This window comes from Apodemus sylvaticus, chromosome 9, assembly GCF_947179515.1.
Source record: "Apodemus sylvaticus chromosome 9, mApoSyl1.1, whole genome shotgun sequence".
Taxonomy (NCBI): domain Eukaryota; kingdom Metazoa; phylum Chordata; class Mammalia; order Rodentia; family Muridae; genus Apodemus; species Apodemus sylvaticus.
This window is the reverse complement of record NC_067480.1, coordinates 4,974,293-4,999,271: the sequence shown is the minus strand read 5'-3', so window position 1 is coordinate 4,999,271 and position 24,979 is coordinate 4,974,293. Positions and strand designations below refer to the sequence as shown.

The 24,979-nt window shown below is 39.8% G+C and overlaps 1 protein-coding gene across 1 annotated transcript in view; it reads left to right on the top strand.

Moving 5' to 3' along the window:
• L3mbtl4 (L3MBTL histone methyl-lysine binding protein 4) overlaps positions 1 to 24,979 on the top strand; it is a 337,842-nt gene that overhangs the window by 211,007 nt on the left and 101,856 nt on the right. Inside the window, exon 13 of the mRNA XM_052193353.1 lies at positions 6,300 to 6,370. Coding sequence (XP_052049313.1) covers positions 6,300 to 6,370 — 71 coding nt within the window. The remainder of the gene's footprint in view (positions 1 to 6,299; positions 6,371 to 24,979) is intronic.

Here is a 24,979-nt window from a genome sequence, read left to right as displayed (position 1 = left end):
GGGCAGTTCTCCCACATATTAACCTTCCGTGTTATTCAGTCGATTTTCTGTAACCCATCTGGATTCCTCTCTTAGGGCCAGTGACAGGTATACCCTGTCAGCCCTGTCCTCATCAGTCACAGTGTTATTTGTTTTTCTGCATTATGAGTCCACTCCTGCCCTCTGCCCAGGTCTTTTTCCTCCCATAGCTCGTCCCTTGCCCATTGCTGGGCTCTTTCAACACCTTTCTGAGCAGTTCCTACTGATGTGAGCCTCTCAAGAGAAGAGACTATGTTTTATACTTCTGCATTTCTGACACCTAGGAAGCTGTCTGGTGCTTAGAAGGTACTCAGCAAGTAAAATAGATGTAGCAGCCAACATGTGCCTGAGGCATTGGGAGGCAGAGTCAGGGAAGAAATTGCTTCTCTCCTGCCCTAGGTCCTCAGTGCTTTTTTTGCTCTGTGCTACCCTTGAGTGACTCTGGTGTTTGTCTACATGTACTGTCTGGTGCTTTTCTGCATGTGCCTTTTGTTCCTCAAAGACTACCAATGCTACGTGAGAGAACTTCCATTCTTACCTTCAGTCTCTGCTTCATTACCTTGCTATGCAGTAGGTTCTTTAGTGCATCTGAATTCAGAGTCAAACACCAACATTCATGCTCCTCTGAGAGTCTCTTCTGCTTTAGAATAAATGCAAGTTTGAGAGCTCATATATTATATTTTAATTAGATATTACTTAATTAGATATTAACAGACAGATATAGCTATTGATATAGGCACAAACCTGTATCCTGGCCTGGAGTGTAGCAGAGACTCTTGTAGTAATTATCCATATCTTATTTTTTCACTACTTCTATACAATTTGCTGGCTTTAAAGCCTTACGATTGGCCTAGCTACAGTTCTCTGTGTAACAATCACCTAGGGACCAGCAGGAACTTAGATCTTCTTTTACTTGGTTGGAGAGAAAACTGAGCATCTGTAACGAAATTAAGCCTTTTAATCAAGGAATCCATGATCAGCTTCCTCAATGTATGAATGAGGAGGTGGAAGCCAATAACCATATCCTCTCATTAACACTGCTGGTGGCAACCCTGTGCTGTGCTGCTTCCTCTTGTGTGTCTGCTTGCTATTCTATACCATGGACTATCAAGTGTCACAATACTATCAGAACCAAATGGGGTTGTGCCCTATAGGTGGTTCAGTGATACGTATCTTGTTACATGAGTGATCCTGATCACAGCTGGATCCTAAAATTAAAGCTATCCATTCACCCCCTCATCATTGGTCCCTTCAAAACACATCTGGGATGGAACCACTCAAAGTGCAGTGGTTCAGCCATGACCTAAACAGTGAGAAATTGATGTCATTATCTCTGTTAGTAACAAGAAAACCATCCTAGCTGCTCAGTAAGCTGCAGGATGGGACTGAAATTAAGGTAGAGGGTTTCTAGTCACTGTGGACTGGGCAGTGGGCATGTAGGTGATCTCTGATGCCAAGAGGTGGGTAAACACTGTTGCTCCAAAGAAGAGCAGAGATGAGGAAAGGGAAGAGGTCATGGTTGGAATGAGTGGTATGGAAAAGTAACTTGAGGTAAAAGAAAGGATAAAGCCTACAGCCTACTGAGCAGGGGCCTCACAACCATGGTGGTAGACACTAAGCAAAGAGAAAAGAAAACATCCTCATATGTAGGCTGGAAATGGCATAAGCCATCAGCTGGGCTGCTGTGGAAGGACTGAACCTTCAGTGGGGCCCCAGGGTCCTGGCCATTTGGCACATGCTGGGGGCATCCTTGTCGCCCTCAGCAAACCTCAGACCTGTAGAAAGTTGCACAATGACCAGCACAGGTCTAAGGAAGAACCTAAAAGAGTTTTTCCCTGGGCTGACTCAACAGTTTCTCATTTGTGAGTCGCTAGGTCACTGATGCTCTGCCTTGGCCGGAGCTCTTTGTGATTAAGCGCTACAGAACACTGTGTTCTAAGGTCTACGTGCTTCCTCACTTAAAGCAAATATTAGTGTTCTTAGACCCCAGAAACATAAAACCACTGCCTGAACACCCTCAGGCGCCTCTCCTCATCATTATACCAGATCTGAAACTGGCTTTAAAATAATCATTTACCTGCCATTTGCTTGCATAGTGAGCTAGGGGCAGTTAACATGATTTTATCATTATGAAACAATATTACTTGTTTACTATGGGAAAATTAGAAAATACAGATGGGTAAAATTAAAACATATAGGGCTGGAGAGACAGCTCAGTAGCTAAGAGCACTGGCTGCTCCTCCAGAAGATTCAGGTACAATTCTCCTGTAACTCATACAATGGCTCACAACTATCTGTGATTATAGTTCCAGGGCATCTGATACCTTCCAGTCTCCATGAGAAGCAGGTCCATATATGGTGCCCAGGACATGCATGCAGGCAAAACACCTATACCCATAAAATAAAAAGTAAAGAAATAAAACATTAAAACCCCAAAATATTAATAATGCACAGGATTTTTCTACCCAGCAACCTAACTGATACAGACTAAAGAGAATCATTAAAAGTTGAAAATTTCTCATCCCTATTCTGTTCATCTCTGTGAATTGAAGTTACTTGTGCTGACACAAGCACCTTGTTAACGTCTACATCTTCACAGAAGTGTATAGGTGGACCCTCATTCTTCACAAACTTCATATTAAATGTCTTTAACTTTCAACAAGTCTTATATTTAAGACTGCATTATGAGTGTATGTTGCATATGTGTGAGGAGGACTTGGATAAAGATGCCCAGGTCCCACATACAAATTGGGAGCAACAGTAACACCTATCACCCAAACTGGGCAGGAGTAGAGTTGGTGGATCCTTCTAACTCACTAGTCTGCCAGCCAAGGTATTCTGTGAGCTCCAGGTTCAGTGAGAGACTTTGTCACAAAATTAAATAAAATAGACATGGAGAGTGATAAAGAAAATGTCCAATGTCAAGGACAACACACACACACACACATACACACATGCACACACACACACACACACACACATAGACATATGACACATCCGGAATACATTAGTAAATCAACACAGATGTGCCCAATACATCATTTTAAAAAGTTGTATCATATTCTGTACATGGCTGTATTTTGTCCGACCAACCCATTCCTTTCCTGACAAGTACTTTACCATGTTCTCCATACAAATGGACCACAGAGAACATTTTCACACCTGCTTTTCTTTAACAGGTATGTCATACTGTCTAATTTCTAAGGGTTTGATTATTGCTTATTTACAAACAAACATACCTAAGATCCTTTAAGTTAACCACAGAAGCTCTTAGCTCACTCGTGGTCCTGTAAGTGGGCAGCACACATCTTCTCTCAAGAATCTGATACCAATTATTGTGAATTTTGTCTGGGTTACCACTTTGCAACTAAGCCACAGTCATGGAGGTAGCCACAGGAAGGAAATGTGGCAGTAACTATAGCTGTTTGTGGTTAAATCCTGCTTTCCAGAACATAGCAGACATTGACTTACAGACTATTGATTTCCAGCTCTCTCCTAAGCTGTCCAGTGTGGTGTCACTCACCCAAGTGACATTCAGATTCTAGTCCCTTTTCAGCAAAAATGGATTACTCCTGCCTCTTCTGAACTAGGCATCTAGTCTAAGGGCTGGAACTTCATGAGCATAGAGACAGTAGTGACTAATAGTGACTAATACTCACCTGTCTGGAGGTCACACATCTGTAGCAGAATAAGAAGAAGCCACAGAGAGTAGAGAGTGCTGGGGTGGTAGAAGGTGTCACCTCCTGTAGCGAGGTCCAGGTGAATGAGTGTCTGACACCTGCTGCAGCTGTAGCAATCTCACAGGAGATCCTGAAGGTTAGTTGCAGAACTAGAGCTTTGTCCATGCAGGACGTAGAGTCCAGGCATCTGGGAAAACTATTAGTTAATAGTAACAGGAGTATCTTAGAACCTGTTCACTAAGCCAGAAGCCATTCATCCATCTGTGGTGTGCCACAGGCCTCCTTCTCTCCAGAGTTCCCACAGTAGATCCTGCTACAGAGCAAACATAGCACTGTCTTTACTGTCAAAGAGATCAGGCTCCAAGCAGAACCCCTCAGGTGAGCCCCCTATAGCTGGCTCCCCACACCTCTGCAGACCTAACTCTGTGCACTATGCAAGTGTTATAGCCAAAGTACTTGATAATGCTCCTTCTGGTCCTCCCAAGGACTCTCGTGTCTGTGAATGGCGGTAGGCACCCTGTATGTGATCTGTGGTAAGAAAGCCCACATGTGGGATCCAGAGACTTCACTATGCATCCTAGCTGCCTAAGATGGGACAAGTTGTCCAGTGTTTCTGAGCCTCAGTATCCATATTTATAAACTGTGGATATTATCCCTGCCTTGTGGAGTTGTTAGAATAGAGTAAGGTTCAGTGAAGGTAGACCTTGGAGCCCTGATGACCCTATGGATTTCTCAGTGATGAACCATTCACAGGGTTCAGCTTGCCTGTCTCTCTAGTGAAGAAACATTTGAAATTGAGATGTAAGTAAATATACCCTTGATCAATTACAGTGGCTTGCATTTCAAAATACACGACCAGATACATCATTTCAATTATCTTAAAATCGTTTTCCAAAACCCCATAGACATTATGTGAGGCGGGCAACTTTCTATTTTTAAATTTTGTATGATAGATCTAAGATTTCACCAACACAGACTACAGAGGCATGCTGTAAGAGGGGTTCATTTAATTCACAGTGCTGTAAACATTATAAAATTAAGGGCACCATCCCCAAACATGTCCAAAAACAGGTGAGCAGAGCTGAAATTGTTCTTTTTCCTCGTCTTCTTTACAAAATGACCAGGCTATGACACTGCGACCTGGGGCTGGTGGCATCCAGCATCTCACATTGACTATCAGATAATTGCTGCTTAGGTTTCTGGGTGTGTGTGGTGTGTGGTGTGTTCTTGCTGCTTAAGCTTATATCCTCTCTCTATAAGCCACGTACGTGCCTTTTCTAGGAGAATGTAAATGAATACTGACAACACAGAGATATACAGGGAACCTAAGCCAAACTAAATACATTGAACTGTTAAAGTAATATACAGACTGTATGCATATTGGTCCATAATGCGTATTGGCCTTTACAGTGTTTTAAAAATGTTGTTTCCTGAGTTCAGAGAGAGACTGATAGGCATGTGGTATGTTCATGTCACAGACTGGCCACTAAATGTCAAGTGCTCAGACATTCACTCTGTGTCATAGACCAAGGAACTGAGTCCTAGGCACGAAACAAGCATCCCTGCACCCATTTTTCTCTCTCCCTGACTCTCTGCCTGCTCCAGAGGCAGCGCCTTACCTGGTAGGCTGTGCACCATAGCAGAAGGTTCAAAGATGGGCCTAAATTCAAACTTTTTCTTGATTTTGTTTTGTTGCTGTTTTTTATTAAGAAAATCAAGAGCTACCTAACTAATGAGTGGAACACACTTATGCTGTGGCAAACATGTTCCCAAAAGCTGTGGATAAAAGTACGCAGCTTACCTATAAGCCAGTCAGACTTCTAGGCAGGTTTGGTTGCTGAGTCGCTTCCTTCTCTGTTCTGTCATGCCGGAGTCACAGGCCCGTCAGTGTGGTTGGAACGAAAACTGTCAAGTGCAGTAAGAAAACACGTGTGCAAAGCAAATGATTATAAGTTTATTAGCATCATAAGTATATGCAGATAAATTAATTATCTCAAGTTCTCTGCCTAAAATTAATTAGTGGGTAATTAGCCACCGTGGAGAAGTCGCATTTTAAAAAGTTCTACCTTCACTCTGCAGCGGAAACCTTGGTTTTTAATGAAGAAACTATGATGAGAGAGTTGCAAAATTAGCCCACACTGTGTGCTACAACGTAGCAAAAGTTAATGAATTCTCTGACATTCAGCAGTGCAACTTAGTTACTTGCACATTGTCTGAGCACAGCCACAGTGCTATGATCTTCTGATTGAAATAATAGGCACCGAACTTTGGGATAATGCTTATTTACATATGTCCTCTGTCCTACACTGTTACCTACTGTCTTAGGTACTTCCTCCTCAGAGCCTGAAGAGACCATTCTCGGGGATGAGTGGATGGAAAGACTTTTAAGTTTCAGCTTTCAAAATCAGAGTTTCTGAACAAAGGTTCAGGCTTCCTTTAAATGTTAAGCCGAGGAAACGTTCTAATGAGACTGTGCAGGGAAACACCTGCTAATTCACTGCCATTTACCCTGCGGTTTCTATCTAAATTTGTGCTGCTGTCATGATTTATTCTTACCTCACAGGATAATGAATCCAGATTTTTATTTCTGTTCTTTGCCAGACTTGTACAGCAGGCAAAGTGTTTGAAACTCAAAGGAAAAGAAGATATTGACTTGGATAATCTCTTCAGAGGTAAAACAAACAAACAAACAAAAGCAACAGTAGCAAATGCACAGAGGCAGCCACAAATTGGACAGCCAATAAGTGTGCATTATTGGTTGGTCAGGTGGAAAGTTACTGGGTAGAAAGCTTAACTTCTGAGGTCAGATGTTTGTTGGGGTAGAGAAAAGGAAAAGAGATACCTGTTTCCCTGGTGTGTTTTCCTTCCTGTGACTCTTCAGTGCAGACAGAATGGGAGGCCGGGCTCTGTGGTGGCCATCTAAGGCCTTCCTTCAGCTGCCCTGTCCTTGCACTGATCTTTAGATCTGGCCAGATGGAAACACTGATCATTTACAATCAGAACGCTATGTGTTCAGCCACTGTGGCCCTTAAATGTGTAGGTCCCCAAACATGGTAGGAGATCTGTTGATGAGTTTTCTGATGAATTGGGAAGGAAATTAACACAACTGGGGAGTACTGTAGTATCTCCACTGCAGTATCATGATTGAGTTCTCTTGGGATTAAAAAAAAGGGTGAGACCATCACTGAGCCCAGGGTTGTGGTGGCCAAAAGCAAAACTACTCTCTTTGAATGGGGCAAAGCTCAGCCTGGGCTTGGAAGAGATAGAAGTTTCCATCCAAGTCGCAAAGAAACAGGGTCTTTTCCTGAGGAAATAGGGGGCAATTAAGGTACTTGGCTCTCACTGTGCAGCTACACATTTTCTCAGAAGAATGTCTGTACAACACAACCAGATCTAAGCCTTGCTCTAAATAAGTAATGGATATTTTAGAAACTGCTCCAAATGTTCTCCATTGCACCAAGCCTTCGTTCTGTAAGCAGCATCTTTTGAAACGGCATAAGAAACCTTAAAAAAGTGTTGGTGTTTTAATTCATATTTTGACACTTTTGAAATTTTCTGCAGAGAGTAATTATGTACATGTTCCTGTTAAAACAGATACACAGTTTTGTGCTTCACATAGTAAAAGTAGTAATGAAGATCATCCTGACCAAAATAGAAGGCACCTCCAGCAAGAGGCATTTGCATAGCACAGAGTGCTCAGTGTGCCGCTCTTCCTCCTCCTCCTCCTCCTCCTCCTCCTCCTCCTCCTCCTCCTCCTCTTCCTCCTCCCCCCTGCTCTCCCTTTTATTCATCCTTTGTAAGAAGTTTACTCCCAGATTTTTTTTCTTTCCTGTACCTATTGAACTCTCTAACTCAACCCTGTTAATTTCCCCTCAGGAGAGGTCTACAGTGCATTTGGCCATCAGTGTCATGGGATGTGTGGGGAACTTTGTCTTCTGCAAAGCACCCAATTGTCTAGCATCCTGGGCCCTATTCTACTGCAGGAAAATGTACTGGCCATACATGGTACCGTGTGCTAGTCCGCCATGTTGTTCGGATGGCACTCCCTGTATTCAGCCAGGCTTCCTCATCACACTTAACTTCATTTGCTGCATTTCTAACCTGTCTGCAACCAAATAGTAGAACTAAGTGTTACTACTATGTGATTAAGAAATTAATACTCCTTGTTGCTAAACCTGTATAGCATGAGCTTCATTTGCAATTCCTCATCTGTTATTTTATCTTGATGTGTAGATCTTAGTCAATGCCTTCTTATTTGTTAGTGGTTTGGGGGGTTTGGTTTGTGTTTGAGTAAAACAAACTATGTTCTTGTTTAATCTGCAAAGGGAAGTTACAAGCTCTGGATTTTTCATAAGTTGAGTACAGTATGTAGACACAGCTTCAGATTTTCATATCACAGATGTGTTTTAAAATGTCACTAGTGACCACCTTCCCAAAGCATTTTATTTGCAATAAATGTGATTGTCACCTAATCATGGCTCTCTGCAAAGCCCCTGTTTTGTTGTTCACTCTAGTTTTTAATGATTCATATAATTTGGAGCATCTTTCCTGATAATAATATATAAAAATGAAATCAGTGACAGAATATAAATTGCTTTCTAATAACATATTTGCTGAAGGATGCAAGGTCATTTTACAAGGATATCTGCCTGTAAAACTGATGGGTGACAAGGGAGAGTCTGCCTCACCCGTCCGTACCAAGTGCTACACCCAAACCATGGCAGGAGGCAATGCCTCTTTGTGCCACCTTAAGTAGAGCCCTGCAGGAGCATGAAGGTGATGGTCACAAATGTGTCCCTTCTCCAGGATAGAGCTGTGTATCTAGTACTTTTCAAGCTTGGCCCTTTGCCCAGTGAATGATCCATACAGGAGAAAAGATGCTCCTTTAGGAGAGGCTGAGCACAGCACTTAGAGTGTGTGACACTCATGTCAACTAACTTAGCAGGTCCTTATATCTCAGAGAGCGAGAGCTATAGCTTGGGTCCTCGGTGCCTCAGACCTGCCAGGGCCACCACATTGCATCATGCCTGGGATCCTTTTGGAATTTTGGAAACTTTAGCTAATAAGTAGTTTATATCTGGGTCATTTGTAACCAGGATGTGACTAGATCTCATTTTGCTAATCCAGTAGTTTTATAAGCCCCCAAATTAAAACATAAATGTTGACAGCAAATCATCCATAAGTTTTCTTTTGATATGAAAACATAAGAGTTTAGGCTGACATAGGGGTTTAACAATATTTTAATTTCTACTCTACCCATGATCTAGTGAAATTGAATAGTTTCTTGACTACTGCGTTTTGTGAAGGGCCTTTTCTTTTCTCTTTTAGAGTGTCTTCCTCATATTGATGTGATGCTCTGTAAATAAGTGGCCGAGTCCCATTATTGGACAGATTCATTGAAGTTCTCTTCTCCAGCTTGGCGTTTGCTTTCTTGAGCTTTTAATGGAACCTGTGACAAATACAGATTTTAGTTTTCAATGTTACTCATTATTTCTGGTTTCCTTAATACCTTCCATGCCTCAAAATTGTTGACATGTTTCATGTTCAACTTATTTCCATTTTAAAGGTCTTATGCATTTATATCACAACTTAGCTCTGGAATGCAACTTGAGCTGATTTCCTCCACAATATCAAATAATAATCAAAATTCTTCTTTTCTAGGAATCACAGTTGATTAAATTATGTTGACTAAGCTGTCCATGTCCTCTTTTGCACGGAGGTGACATTAGTTGTAAATTAAATGACTATTGTTGTGTTGATTTGTTTCTGAACTCTGCTCTGGTTAATTGGCTTATTTCCAGCATTTTGGAAATACCACACTCTCTTAGTCACTACAGTTTCATGTAAACAGTTCTACCATCTAAATAGTATTCATCCAGTTCTGTTTTTCTTCTATTTAATTGTCCTGACTACACTGGGAATGGTAGCATGGTAGCAAGGCTGAAGTTAGCCTGGGCTAAAGAAAGAGATTCTATCCGAAAGAAAGAGAGAGGGGCTGGGGAGGAGGAAAGTTTATCTTAAATACACACACACACACACACCATACATGAACATGCACACACACCATCATATAATGCACAATGAGTTTAATTGAATCTGAGGTAATTCTGTCATCTTATTTCAGCTGAACTGGCATCTTCCAATTCATCGACATGGTATAGTATTCAGTTTAATTAGAATTTCTCTGATAATTTTGAGTGTTATGAGGGAGCTTTCTTGAGCTAGCACCTCCACAACATGCTGAATAGATGTTATGTTCAGCAGGCATTGTTGTCTCATTCTTTTTTAATTAATTAATTTACTTTAAATCCCAATGGCAGCTTCCCCCCTCTTTCCTCCAAGTTGCTCCCTTTCCCTCCCCATCCTCCACTTAATCTCAGAAACAAACACTGTTGTAAGTTGTATATAAAATGATTTATTAACCATAAGGTATCATGCAGTTTATTGAGACCTTTAGCAGAGTGGAACAAACTCCTTCATTTCTAGCTTTAGTGTTTATTTTTTATAAGCAGGAATTTAATTCTATCAAACATTGTCCTGGTTCTATTAGGATGATTATGATTGCTCTCCTTAATTCTCTAATGTGTAAACTTTTATTATAATCATCCTTATGGAAATTCATTGCTTGACTATAACATTATTTGTAAGTGTGGAAAAGTGTGCTAATTATACTGGTACTATTCAATGAGTTTAAAATAACCACCCTTCATATACTAGTACCCAATTGATCAATAGAACAAGTAATTAGGCAGGTCTTGCTTCTTTGCATGCTTCCAAGGTATGTGAATTTCAGTTGTTCTGATTAAGTTAAAAAAAAAAAAAAAAAAAAAGACCAGACTCCAAACAACACAGGTCAGATTTCCAGTACTAAAGAGACTTAACATCCAGAGGGTACACAGACTGAAAGCTCACAAATCACCAGGGGAGTCCCAGATATCACCATAAGCCATGGCTAGACCACCATTTCGAGCGTGGCATGCCAACAGCAAAGTATGTAATTGTACTGCCCATTCCTCCCACAGTGCTATGCCCATGTGGTATCTTATAGCTTTTGCATCTTTAAAAAGATACCTGGTCAATGAATGTGAAATAAACTTCCTTAAGTGGTAGCTTTTGAAACTACCATCAACTTTAAACAAATCGATGGGTGGGAGAAATAATAACCCTTGTTACGAATTGTTAATACAGAAGGAGCGGCTGTAACAAGTGGGATGAAGATGCCCCTCACTAATTAATGTTGTCAAAGAGCAAACGCTTCAGGTTTTGAATGTGTAAATTACAGTGATGTTGCTTACACCTTGACCAGCCCTAAGAGAATTTGTTGATGTTTTATTTAAAATTTGTAAGGACCTAGAAAAAAATCATTGCTCCTTTTCATTGATTACTAAGTCCAGCTTGCACATTTTAAAATACATGGTGAGTTCTGCAACTCCATGTTGCTATGTCAAATGGTGAGAACTGCCTACATTCTATCAAAGACTTTTTCAAATGTATTCAAGGAAGAAATTGATTATAATTTTCTCTCTTGTGCTGTCATGATGTTTTGATATTTTAAATCTGATAACTTTGCAAACGTGATGGGAAATAGTCATTCATGTTCCTATTCTTATGAAAGGTTTATGAAAAGTGCATGATATGTGCTTTTTAACTATACAGAATTCCCCACAAAAGCTACCTGTGCCTCGAGATGGTTTATTAGTAGCATATTCATTGCTGAATTAATTGCTAGTTAATTTCTTCAATAGATTTATGGTTTAAAATTTTTGTATGCTATCAGTTTTCCTTGGGATCTGTCTTTTCACTTTATAGAAGGAAGGAAAATATGGAATAACATGCTCAGAGTTTTAATATGCTTTTCTATAATGAAGTCCCTCTTTAGGCCGCTAACAGTCCAGCTATCATCACTGGTCTTACCTACCATGGGCTTTACATGCCACAATACCAATATGTCAGGCATGATGTGACCACTGGTGTGGTAGTGGCACACTATTGTGGAGGTAACCAACAGTGTTCTGACTGGATCTGAGGCTTACTCCCCTAGAGGGAGCCCATAACCCGTTCTGTGAGCTTGGTCAATGTTTGTCACTTATGGAGGGCATAGGACTGAGTGGTTAACCTATTGCTTCTGTTTCTACTAAATGGGCATGTTCTCAGGCTGATTTATAAACTGTGTTTTTACACCTGTAGACTGGTGATGCCCTTACCTTTGGTCACTGACACTTCTCCTAGTAGTAAACAGCACATTCCTGTTTAATCACATGCTGGTACTAAACAACTGTCCAGAGCAAGGGCTCAAGCCAGGATAGGACATTACATTGTTCTTTTATAATGTTTTTTTATAATGTTCAGGTGACTATATGGAAGAAAGGGTAGAAAGGGTAAGAGGTAGGGCAACAGGGAGGTGGGACAGCCAACTTTTGCATAAGTTGTGGGGATCAAATGCAAGTCCCCATGCTTTGGTGGCAAGCACTTTACCAAATCACATATTTTTCTCTTATTCTTCATGTGTATGTATGCATATGTAAGAACATATGGTTAGTCATATATCTGATAGTACACATATGTTTGCAATTGCACATGCAGACATGTTATGTTAGTTAAGGTTTCCATTGCTGTTAAGAGATACCACAACCAAGGCAACTCTTAGAAATGGACCACATTTAACTGGGGTTGGCTTACAGTTTCAGAGGTTTAGTCCATTATCCTCATGATAGGAAGCATGGCAGCCTGCAGGTTGACTTGGTACTGGAGAAAGAACCCAGAGTTCTGTGTCGTAATTCAAGGGCAGCCAGGGGGAGGATCTCTCTTCTGTATGGGTGGAGCTTGAACATAGACCCTCAAAGCCCACCCCACAGTAACTAACTTCCTCCAATGAGGCCAGACCTCCTAATAGTGCCACTTCCCAGGAGCCAAGCATATTCAAACTGCAACCCATGTGGAGGCCCAAGGTCAAGATCAGGAGTCTTTAACCATTTTCTGAGCCAGGATCCTCAACTGAACCCAGAGTTCACTGATCAGGGATAGTCTAGGTAGCCAGCTTGTTCCAGGGCCCATTTTCCTGTCATGCTTTCTAAGTGCAGGAATTCAGGGTGAGCTCAAACACCCCTGCATTAGTGTGGCTTATGGGGATCCAGATCTCATGTCCTGCTTGAAGCTTGTGCTGTCACTGCTGCACATGGTCCCTGATCTTCACTTCTCCAGTGCCTCTTTAGTCGACACCCTCTTTAGTCGACACCCTCTTTAGCCAACACCCTCACTATGGTAAGATGTGTCTGTGCTGTATCTTTTTTCTGCCTGAAAATGGTTTCACACAGCGTTCATTTTATTCTATCTATATTTTTTCCAAACAAAGTATTTTCATTATGTTTTCTCCATCTCCAGCTCCCCCCCAAGATCTCCCTAACTCACTACCCACAGAAATTTATTTCTCCCCCCTCTCTCTCTCAAAACAAAAAAATGAAAATTAAAAAATAAGAAGACAAAAAATAACAAAACAGAATTTAATAAGCCCTCCCCCACCAAATATGGAATCTGTTTTGTTTTGTGCAGCTATACTTTAGCATGGGGCCTGACCTGGAGTGTGTGGTTGGATAAACACAACAGCGTTTCATGGGAGGAAACTGGCTTCCCTTTCTCAGAAGGTATAAATTCCAAAAAAGATTCTTGGTATGAAGTCTCCCTGAAATCCCTCCTCTCAGGACTAGGTATCTATATAGAAGAGAAATCAGAAAGATTGTAAAATCCTAGGTTAGTAGACAACTCCAAGGAAACAGTTGTCTTTTCAACACAAAGTCATGGAGACTGAGGTAACCAGGGTCTGCGCAGGTTCAAACCAGACAAAATCACAGCCCTGAGAAGGAGAAACAAACATGGAGGATTCTGTCTCTTTTAAAGTGTATTTTTAGCTTAGTTTTGTTCTTTCTTCCTTCCTTCTTTTGATTTTTAAATGTACATTTTAATTTAAAAAGAATTACATCACTTCTCACACTCCATTTCCTCCCTCCATCCCTCCTAGTGACCCTTACTACAACCCCCCCATTCCTTCTCTCAAGTCAACATCCTTCTTTTTATTATTATTGTTACATAGGTATGTGGATATCTATATATGCACACATACACACACATATATGTGTGCACACACATACATACACACAGAGACTTACATATGTCACTATAGCCTTAGGTGAATATTAAACAGTAATAAAAACCTCCCTGTGGCTCCTTGGTGCTATTTGTCACTCACCCTTCCTCTGTCCTTACTTCCATCCTGCCTCCTCAGTTGGAACCCCCATCTCTGCTTGCTCCATTCCTGACTTCATATCACCCATATCCTGTCATTCCACTCTCAAGCCCCCCATTCTTGTTTAGGTTCCCTTTATATTTTCTTGGTTTCTATGGTTACGCCATGCTCTGTGTTTGCTCTGGAGGATTTGGAGCTCAGAACTGTAGTTGAGAGAGAACATGCAGCATTTGTGATTTGGAAGCTGTGCCATGTCACTCAATATAATATAATCTCTTTGAGGTTCATCTACGTCCCTGAAAACTTCATGACGCCATTGTTCTTTTGAGCTGAACAGTATTCCCTTGTGTTGATGTAGCATGTTTCCATTAGTTATTCATGTATTGAAGGGTTTAGGTTACCTCCCAATTCCCTGGTCAGTATAAATATAGCAGATATGAGCATGGCTGGGCAGGGATCTGTGGAATAGGATGGTAAGTCTTTGGGCATATATCAAGGAATGATGGAAGGGTAGACCTATTTTTAATTTTATGAGTACCCTGCTTACTGATTTCCAGAGTGGCTGAACCAATCTGAGTGAACCATGTTCCCTTTTCCCTTAGCCTCCCCAGAGTTGCTTGTTGGTTATCTGGTTGGTCTAAGCCATTCTGACTCTGCATAGGTAAGATCTCAGTGTCCCTTTATTTTGCATTTCCCTAATTGCTAAGCATGCTAAATATCCATTTTCATTTAGGTTGTTTTCTGGACTCTGTGTTGTTTAGTTCTTTGCATATTGAATATTAATCCTCTGTAGGATGTGTAGCTGGAAAAGATTCTCTCCCATTCTGTTGGTGTCTTCTCCACTCTATTGTCTCTTTAGCTGTGTAGCATTCCTTATCTGCCCAACAGATAAAACGGGCTTTAGATAAAACTGAGCACAGAGGTCCCAGTTGTCAATTGTTCTTAATTCTTGGACAAATGAAGTCTTACTCAAGGAGTCTTATCCTTATTGTAACATCAACATATATATCTCATTTAGAAAAGATGTGGCCTCATATGTTTTATATTTAAACATGTGCTATTCATGATATTGAATTTTATGCAAGGATTAAGATAGTATAACAGCTTAAAGTTGTTTTCTAATTTATGTGAACATCATTTATGCTACATCTTATTTCATTAACTTAGATAATACCATGCTCACCCTTGTGTGTGTGTGTGTGTGTGTGTGTGTGTGTGTGTTAGCTTGGAATTAGTGTTTCTAGCATTTTAGTATACCAAAACCAAACAAACAAACAACATCAAAAACTCACGAACTAGGATCTTTAACCACCACTAAATAATCAATTACAAGGAATTTAATTTCCAACATTGACTCCCAATTTGTGAATGACTTTGCTAGGTGTGTGTGTGTGTGTGTGTTTCTTCGATGCAGCTTTAAAGAGGCTAACATAGCAGCTCTCACATGCAGCAGAGTAGTAAAGAAGATTAAGGACCACGACATACTACTGCATGTGGTAAATCTATATACCCATAATATCTTAAAACAAATGATAAAAGGTATAATACGACATGTCTAGACATAATAATAAGGAAGAATTGAATATGCCACTCTAATATCTACAAAGGTGCTTCAAATAAAAAAAAAACACCAACTAAGGAACCTACGGGAAAGATTACACTATAAATTGATTTAGAGTTAACAGTTTTCTATAAAGCATTCTGCCCAATATATAGAAAATATGCATTCTTCACAACAACACACAGAGCTTTAGATAAAACTGATTACATTATAGGACATAAAACAAGCAGTAATACATATTTTATAATCAAAATAGTTCTCTGTATCTTATTAGTACCTTAATACTAGATATCACCAGTATTAATAATCTCTGAAAAATGTGCTTTAATTAAAACTTAACAGTACACTTTAGAATAAACAGTAAGTCATTGAAAAGTTCAAGAAAAATGTAAATTCATGTAGTAAAATGAAAATGAAAGCAGAATCTAATAATATCTGAGATACAGACAAGAGAGTTCAAATAGGAAAGCTTATAGTTTTATAAATTCAGACATTAAAACATAAAAAACTATAATAAACAACTTAATGATATACCTTAAAGTTCTAAGAAAAAAAAGATGCTAAAACTGAATTCAGAAAGTACCTAAATAGATAAATATCAGAGTTAAAAATAATAATACATAGAATCACCCAAAGAGTTTGATCTTTGAAAAGATTAACAAAGTTAACTAACTAATTTAATGAAAGAAAAAGCAGATTCAATTTAATCAAATTAGAGAGAATGTGAGTTGCCAGACTCTTGTGAAATTCAACAGATCAGGGAATGCTTTTGCAAATTTATATGAAATTATAGAAAAATATTTACATTTCTAACTATGTACAACATAACAAAATTAAAGCTAAAATCTATAAGGAAGCTAAATTGGTTCATAAAATGAAAGCAATTGAAACAGCAATTTAAGGTTTCTTTACAAAGATAAGTTCAGGACCAGGTATGTTTGTGACTAGGTTCTATCCGACTTTTAAGGAAGGGTTTCTGTACTTCTCAAAGTTTCCCACAAAATAAAATGAATGACCAAACTCATTCTAGGGAGCCCTGTAGTACCCAGACACTACAAACCTTTCCCTGATGAATATAGATGCAAATTATTCAGCAAAATACTTGTAAACCAATTAGAGATAACAAAGATTAAACATCATGACCAAAGTGTTTTCATTCCAGAGATCCAAGCATTGGTTCAATATATGCAAATCAATAAATATAACTTAGTGTATGAAGACCTAAAGACAAAAATGCCACAGTTTTGATGCAGAAAAGGCATGTGACAAAGTTCAGTATGACTTGATCATAAAAATCTGGAAGAAACCATGATTAGAAGAAACATACCTAAGCATAATCAAAGTATTATGTGACAAACTTATAGCCACTATTATACTAAATAATGAAAAGCTGAAGCCAAATCTGGCATGAGAAGGGTCCCTGCTCTGTCCTCTACTATTCAATATAATGCTGAAGTCTTAGGCAGGGAAACAAGAGCAGATACAAAATGGATAAATATTAGAAAGGAAGAGGTTAAATATGAGCATGGACTCCACTCAGAGCACTACTAGATCTGATTATGGCTTCCAGCAAAGTAACAGATTACAGAATCAACACATAAAACCAATAGCTTTAATGTATCCCAACAACAACCAATTTGCTGAAAAAGAAATCAGAAAAAACTATTCCATTCACAACAGTCTTAAAAATAAAATCGTCATGTAAACCTCACAGAGGAGGTAAAGAGCTCTGTATAAGGGATCCTTTAAAAAGGACCCTCCATGCTCCTGAATTGGAGATATAGAATTAATAACCTTACAATAGCCATTCTATCAAAATCAGGGTATATACGCGTTGTTCCCTGTCAAGTTTCAAATGACATTCTTTACATAACTCAAAAAAATAAAATAAAATAAAATAAAATAAAATAAAATAAAATAATAGAAATACTAAATTCATATGGAATTACAAAAGACCATCAATAGCCAAAGGAGATCTGTTTTTTTTTTAAAAAGATTTGTTTTGAGATTTGTTTCATTTTACTCTACAGGTAGTGTGGTTTGTCCACATGTATGTATGTGCACATGTGTTTCTGGTACACATAGAGGACAGAAATCAGATTACCTCGAATTGCAGGTCTAAGTAGTTGCTAGCTTCCTTTTGGGTGCTAGCACTTGGGTCCTCTGGAAGAGGAGTCAATCACCAACTGGTTGTTTTAACCACTGGAGCCACATCTCCATCCTCCAGAGCAATTCTACGCGCAGAAAGAACACACCTTAAAGCATCTTATTACAGGAGCTCAAACTATACTACAGAGCCACCTTGACCAAGGAACTAAACAAGGATGGACAGGCACAAAAACAGCCATCTGGACTGATGGGACCAGAGACGCAGAGATTAATTTATGAAGCTATGGAGATAATTTTTGATAAATGAATAAACCAACACGTTCATTAGAGAATGTCCTTTTCAACAAATGGTCTGGATGTGCACCTGCAGGGGAATAGTCTTGGCTATGCATGCGGGGATGTGCACCCACAGAGCAGTGGTCTTGGCTGTGCTGGATGCTTACCCACAGAGGAAATTAGATTCATGTTTCTCACCCTGCACAAGAACCAATTCTAACTTGGTTAGAGAACTTACTCTAATACTAAAACACGCTAAAACTGTTCAAAGAAAACATATCAGTACTTAGGTGTGGGCAGAGAATTTCTGGGTAGAATTCTAGAAGCACAGGAATTAGCCCCATTTTGATTGACAAGTGGAGTTAAACTGGGGCTTCATAGCTCACTAAGAGTGAGCAGGCAGCTTGAAGAATGGGAGGAAACCCTTGCTAACTGTACTTCAGAATATATGTTAATATCTAGATTATTTACAGAATTACAAAAATAAAACAAGGTAAAAAATACTACTCTGGCAGCTGGCAAGGCTTAGCAGCAGAGACCCAGGATGATACTTTCAGTTTGACCTGTGAGAGCAAGAACAGGTAGCTTCCTTCTCCCTCCCTGGGGAGGACCAACCATTCACCTTCAGTCCAGAGGACTGGGCTTCAGGAGACAGGTATAAGAACCTACCCTTGTTCCCAGCAGGCTTCTTCCAGCCTAATGATGGTGCTACCTAAGAAAGCCTTCCCCACACCCTTTGCTAGCCCAGTCAGTGGTCAGACTTAAAGGAGGATCCAACAGGAGGGTGTTAACTGTGAGGTTAATAATGTCTTGGTTGTACCTGTTTGTGGCTTAGTTTTTTATTTATATAGCAAACAAAAAGGAAATAAACTTGAAACTTATTTGTCATCTTAAGAATAAAGCAAAAAAATTAAAATATTTATTTCCAGGTCATGAAGGAAAGAAGGAAGGAAGGAAGGAAGGAAGGAAGGAAGGAAGGAAGGAAGGAAGGAAGGAAGGAAAAAAAAGAAACAGCAAGTAGTCTAGTGTAGCTACTGTGGAAATCAGTATAGGGGCTTCCCAAAAGGGGGAGGATTTCTCAGTTGGCATGTGACCAAGAGCACTAGAGTTCAGAGCCCCAGAACCCAAATAAAGCAACATGCAATCGTATCTGCAATCCTAGCATGCTTACAGAGAGTAGGGACAGAAAGAGAGAGGAATCCTTAGATGTGTGTGGGTCAGCTAACATGCCTTGCACGGCGCTGATAGGATACTGTGTCTCAAACAAGGAAAGGGGTAAGTGTGGAGTCCCAGTAAGCTTCACAGCAAGCAATGAGACAATCTACAGAGAGGCAAGGGTGAGACTTGGTTCAGTCAGCCTAGACTCTGAGGAATTTGTAGTTTACATGTGTAAACATGGTAAATGCTTGGAAAGGGAGCAGAGGAATTTTCTCCTGGCAATTATTACAGCAAAGCCTACAGTGTAACTGCATCAAAGCAACAGAGCACACTTGACCTGACCTCTTCCACAAGAATGGGTTCTCTTAGCTAAGAAACAGTGTTCTGGATGAGAGTCTAGAGAGGAAGTGTTTGTAACGAGAATGATGATAAACTCTTTTGCAAAGTATATGAGGCATCTTTCATAGGATGGGTCCATTAACTGAGAAACAATCCTCAGGATTCTGGGGGGATTTCTGGTGAGGGCTGGCTCTAGAGAATAGTGAAAGATCACCAGGTTATTAAACAAGACCCTCTTCCAGATGGACAGGCATCACTTCTATTGAAGAAAAAACTTCTGCACTTTTAACAGTTCTGGTTTCTATGGTCCTTTCTGTAAGCATGTGGGCCTTGAGCCCTCTACAGATGAGGACCAACCCTCAAGATCCTCATCTGACCTCCACAGACATGTCATGTACACATGTAACCACACTCATACAAGAATCCAAAGAAAAGGGAATCATGCACACATGCAGACTCCCACACACTGGGAAAGACATGGTTCAGAAAGACAAATATTCTCTCTCATATGCAAATTTGAGCCTCTAACTGTTAAATCTGTGTATCCAGTGGAAGTACATGTGAGTGAAGGCCAGGATGAGGCCCTTGAGACAAACATCTTTTTAAGTGAGGGGCTGCACAAGAGAATAGAACAAGATTGAACTCATTCTATTATGTTTGAGTAGAGTGGAAATGGTGGGCCTGGGAGATTAGGGTGATGGAGAGAAGCCAGAGAGTCAACCCCCATGAAATATGTGTGAAAGCAGCACGTGGAAGTGTGTTACATTTAAAGCTATTTTTATAAAACACTTAAGAAAAATAAATAATCCTAGATATGCTGGTGAATAGGAGAGTCCAATACCAAACATGCTCATATCTGCTCACTGCTGCCTTTGTCCAGTCTGAGGCCCATGTTTGGAACCTTGGTGGACTTGCTGTGGATGTCTGTGTTGGTGTAGATTGGCAGTCACCTCTTGCTCCCTAACAGGAGCTCCCCAGCCTTCCAAGGGCTCCAGGATACCCTGCAGTACTTTCTACACTCACAACATTATAGAGAGTTGTCAGGGCTTGGAGACCTCAAGACTTTGTCTTACAGAGGCTGAGGACGAAAAAGGACTCTGTACAGCCTTCTTGCTGGTGCGTTGCACTAAGTGGGCTGTGTAGGGGAATTAGAGGGTGGAAAGGTAGGAGTGGTGGGTGAAGCAACACCCTCATAGAAGCAGGGGAGAGGGAATGGAATGGGGGTTTCAGGGGGCTGGGAAAGGGGATAACATTGGAAATGTAAATAAAGAAATATCCAATAAAAATAATATATAAGTCATCCTTCGATCCTCACAGGAAAACAGATGTAAAAACTGAAAAACAGTAATTCTTAGATCCATCAAAAAAGTACAGTAATCCCTCAAATATTTCTCCCATAGTGCATATGTATGCATGTGTGCATATGTGTTTGTTCATGTGTGTGTGTGTGTGTGTGTGTGTTGTATCACTCTTTTCTCAGCATGTGACAAAGTATCTGACAGAGGAACCTGCTCACTGGCTCAGAGAATTTTACTCTAGAGTTCACAGGCCTTTATATAGTTCAGCTGTAGTTCAGCAGGACTACATAGTGGACTGTTTTTACATCTGGACAGATCCAGATGTAGAGGAAGAAAGGCCAGAATCAGGGTCAGCTGTAACCTGTGAGCCCCTTCCCTTACAACTTTCATAAAGGCTCTACCTCCTCCAGTAATGGCGCAAACTAGGAACCATTCAAACTTGAGCCTGTGGAGGGACATTTACCATAACATGTGTCTTTTAAGAAGGGAAGTTGGCCAATTCCAGAATTTTCCCTACTTTTTACCTCATCTAGTGAAACTAGGGAAATGCTAAGGAACTCTTCTGAAGCCCAGGGACACAGCAAAATCACAGAGTCTAGTATTAATAACAAATTAATATTTCCACCCAACAAAAACTTGAGCCCATCAATACAAGCATACCATATTATGACAGATATTAGAGCCAACAACTGAAATGTAAACTATTCAAGAAGGAATTCTTAAATTCCAACAATACAGGAGCGTATAAGAATCTGAAAGTATAAAGAAATCTTTTAAACTACCAATAAACCCAACATCAAACACAACCCAGGTTTTCCTCTATAAACATAAAATCTCACATCAAAGACCTTTGACAATCTCTTATTATTCAGGTCACTGTATCTGGCCTTTGAAAACTCTCTAGGTATCTATAAGACAAGAAGGAAACATAGTATAAATTCACAAAGCAATTATCAGAACCAGTCTCAAATATGTAATAGAGATTTTCACATTATGGATAGTTATATAACCAAGATATGCTAAGGCCTCTCTTGAGTGAGCCCATATTGAGTAGTAATGGAAGCTAAAAAATTTGGAAACTATTTTTTTAAAAAAGAATTAATGGGTAAAGCTAAGAATCAAATAACTGACAGAGAAGTGAAATAAGGCTTTGTCAGCAGACCAGACAGGCTGAAGGCAGAGTGGATTTTCAGAAACTTCAGAGGACTTCCAAAAATGAAAAATCAAAGAAATTAAATAGAAAGAAGCTGTTATAGAACTGTGAGACATTTTAAAGGGTGTGATCAGAATACCAGAAAAAAAAGGGCAAAATGAAAAAAAAATATTTGAAATGACAACGAAGAATATTCCAGAATTAATTCCAGCAGACATCCAGGAAACATGAAGAATACAATGCATGATAAATACCAAAATCCCGTAGCTAGACTTATCTTGTATCCAAACTACACAAATGAGAACATCATTTCTTAACTGGCTTCTATGTGGCATCTCCTCGCCTCTTCCTTTGGCTTGTCTCCCCCAATCTTTCAGGCTCCCTCATACCCCTCACTCCGCCATCCCCGGCCCCGCCCCATATTCCCCAACACCCACTTCTGGCCAGCTATGTTCTATTGTCCTTTGGATGATTTCCCCCTTTCATGATTCCTTTTTTATCTGTATCTAATCTCCACAGATACTCAAAATTAAACACAAACACAAATGCAAATGCTTGAGAGAATTCACATATAAGAGAAGACATGTAGTATTCGTCTTTCTGGGCCCAGGTTACCCAAAGCAGTATGTTTCCCAGTTTTATCCATTTATATGAAAATTGCCTAATTTTATTTTTCCTTAGCACTGAGTAAAATCCTTGTGTATTTATGTAACGTGTTCTCGTCATCCATTCACCAATTGTTGGACACCTAGAATGATTGCAATTCTTTGCTATTGTGGATAGGGCAGCAGCAAAAATGAATGAACAAGAATCTATAGAGTAAGATAAAAAGTTCTTTGCATACATATCCAGAAAGTTGTAAAGCCAAGTCATATGGAAGCTCTATTTTTAGCTTTCTGAGAAACCTCCACATTGTCTTCCATAGTAACTGAACTAGGTTACAGGCCCACTGAGATCGAACAAGGATTCTCCCTTTCCCTGCAACCTCACCAGCATTTGTTAAATTTGTTTTATTGATGAGAGATATTTTGACTGAGTTGAGATGAACTCTAAGACTCATTTTAATTTGCCTTGAGGTTAATGACACTGACCCCCAAAGGGGGGAAAATCGCCTTATAATAAACTATGGAGAGCATTAAACTTCTCTTTCAAAAGCAGGTGATCAGAAAGGAAATGAAATCAAATGTTGAAATAGTCTTACAAGTCACAGTCCTGGAAAATTATCCTTCAAGGGTAGAGAAGTATATGTCCAAAAGCCCATTCCAGGCAAACAAAACTGAGGAAGTTCATCTGGCCCCTTGCAAGAGATCCAAAACATTTTCAGAAGAAAAGAAAGCAGTGTGTCTGGAAACTGTAATGGCATAAAGAATTTTAAAAATGGAAATGCAAGAAGCATGAAGGACTTTTCATATCTGGATAGCTCTGGTTGCTGTAGCTGCGCCATGAGACCTCCAGGACAACTACTTAAAACACTTAGTGCAATGGCTGCACTAGTTGAAGAATCAAATGGAGTCATTTTAAATGCTCGCATGAAATCAGAGAAGAAAACAAGTCAAAATAAAAAATAGATATAGTATTCAAAACAAGGCAAAATCGAAATAGATCATAGACTGAAATGTAAAATAAAAATATGAGACTATAAAATCTCTATAACAATGGAGAAAATGCAGATGACCCCAATGGCTTTGACTGACATACAGCCCCCAAGGCACTGTCCAGATAGAGAATCTAATATTAGCATGTAAGCATCCCAGTGTGTGTGTGTGTGTGTGTGTGTGTGTGTGTGAGAGAGAGAGAGAGAGAGAGAGAGAGAGAGAGAGAGAGAGAGAGAGAGAGACAGAGACAGAGACAGAGACAGGGGTTCAAAAGAGAAATCAGGAACTAGAATATCAGAAACTAGGATATTTAGAAGCATCTGAAAAAGACTTTTATGAAATTGTTCAAAGACCTAAAAGACTTTTATCAAAGTGTTCAAAGAGCTATTGAGATTAAATCATAAATTAGACCAGGTCTAAAGGGACAGCTATAAGGCCACCTCAGCAAACCCAAGTGACAATAAACACATGCAAAGCTGTAATCATGCAACATAGAGAAAATAGTGCATAAGAGCAACAAGATGCTACATGACCTACAAGTAGTAAGGGACCCAAATTAACACAGTGGTCAGATGTGGAGCAACAGAGCGCCCATTCACTCCTTTGTGGAAGGACAAAAACTGGCATGGCTGCATTGGCAGATGCTTTGATGGTTTTATACAAAGCTAAACACACTTTTGCTTTCTATTGCAGTATAATAATGGGTGCCTGGCTGATTTATTTTTTCTTTTTTTTTTTGATGTATTTTTATTTTATTTGATATATTTTTTATTTACATTTCAAATGATTTCCCCTTTTCTGGTCCCCCACTCCCAGAAAGTCACATAAGCCCCCTTCCCTCCCCCTGTTCTCCCACCCACCCCTTCCCACTTCCCTGTTCTGGTTTTGCCTTATACTGCTATACTGAATTTTCCAGAACCAGGGACCACTCCTCCATTCTTCTTGTACCTCATTTGATGTGTGGATTTTGTTTTGGGTATTCCAGTTTTCCAGGCTAATATCCACTTATTAGTGAGTGCATACCATGATTGATCTTTTGAGACTGGGTTACCTCACTTAGTATGATGTTCTCCAGCTCCATCCATTTGCCTAAGAATTTCATGGATTCATTGTTTCTAATGGCTGAATAGTACTCCATTGTGTATATATACCACATTTTTTGCATCCATTCTTCCATTGAGGGATACCTAGGTTCTTTCCAGCTTCTGGCTATTATAAATAGGACTGCTATGAACATAATGGAGAATATATCCTTATTACATGCTGGGGATTCCTCTGGGTATATGTCCAGGAATTGTATAGCAGGATCTTTCAGAAGTGACCAGTTTTCTGAGGAACCGCCAGATTGATTTCCAGAGTGGTTGTACCAATTTGCAACCCCACCAGCAGTGGAGGAGTGTTCCTCTTTCTCCACATCCTTGCCAACAATGGAACAGGATTGAAGATCCAGAAATGAACCCACACACCTGTGGCCACTTGATCCTTGACAAAGGGGCTGAAAACATCCAATGGAAAAAAGAAAGCCTTTTCAACAAATGGTGCTGGTTCAACT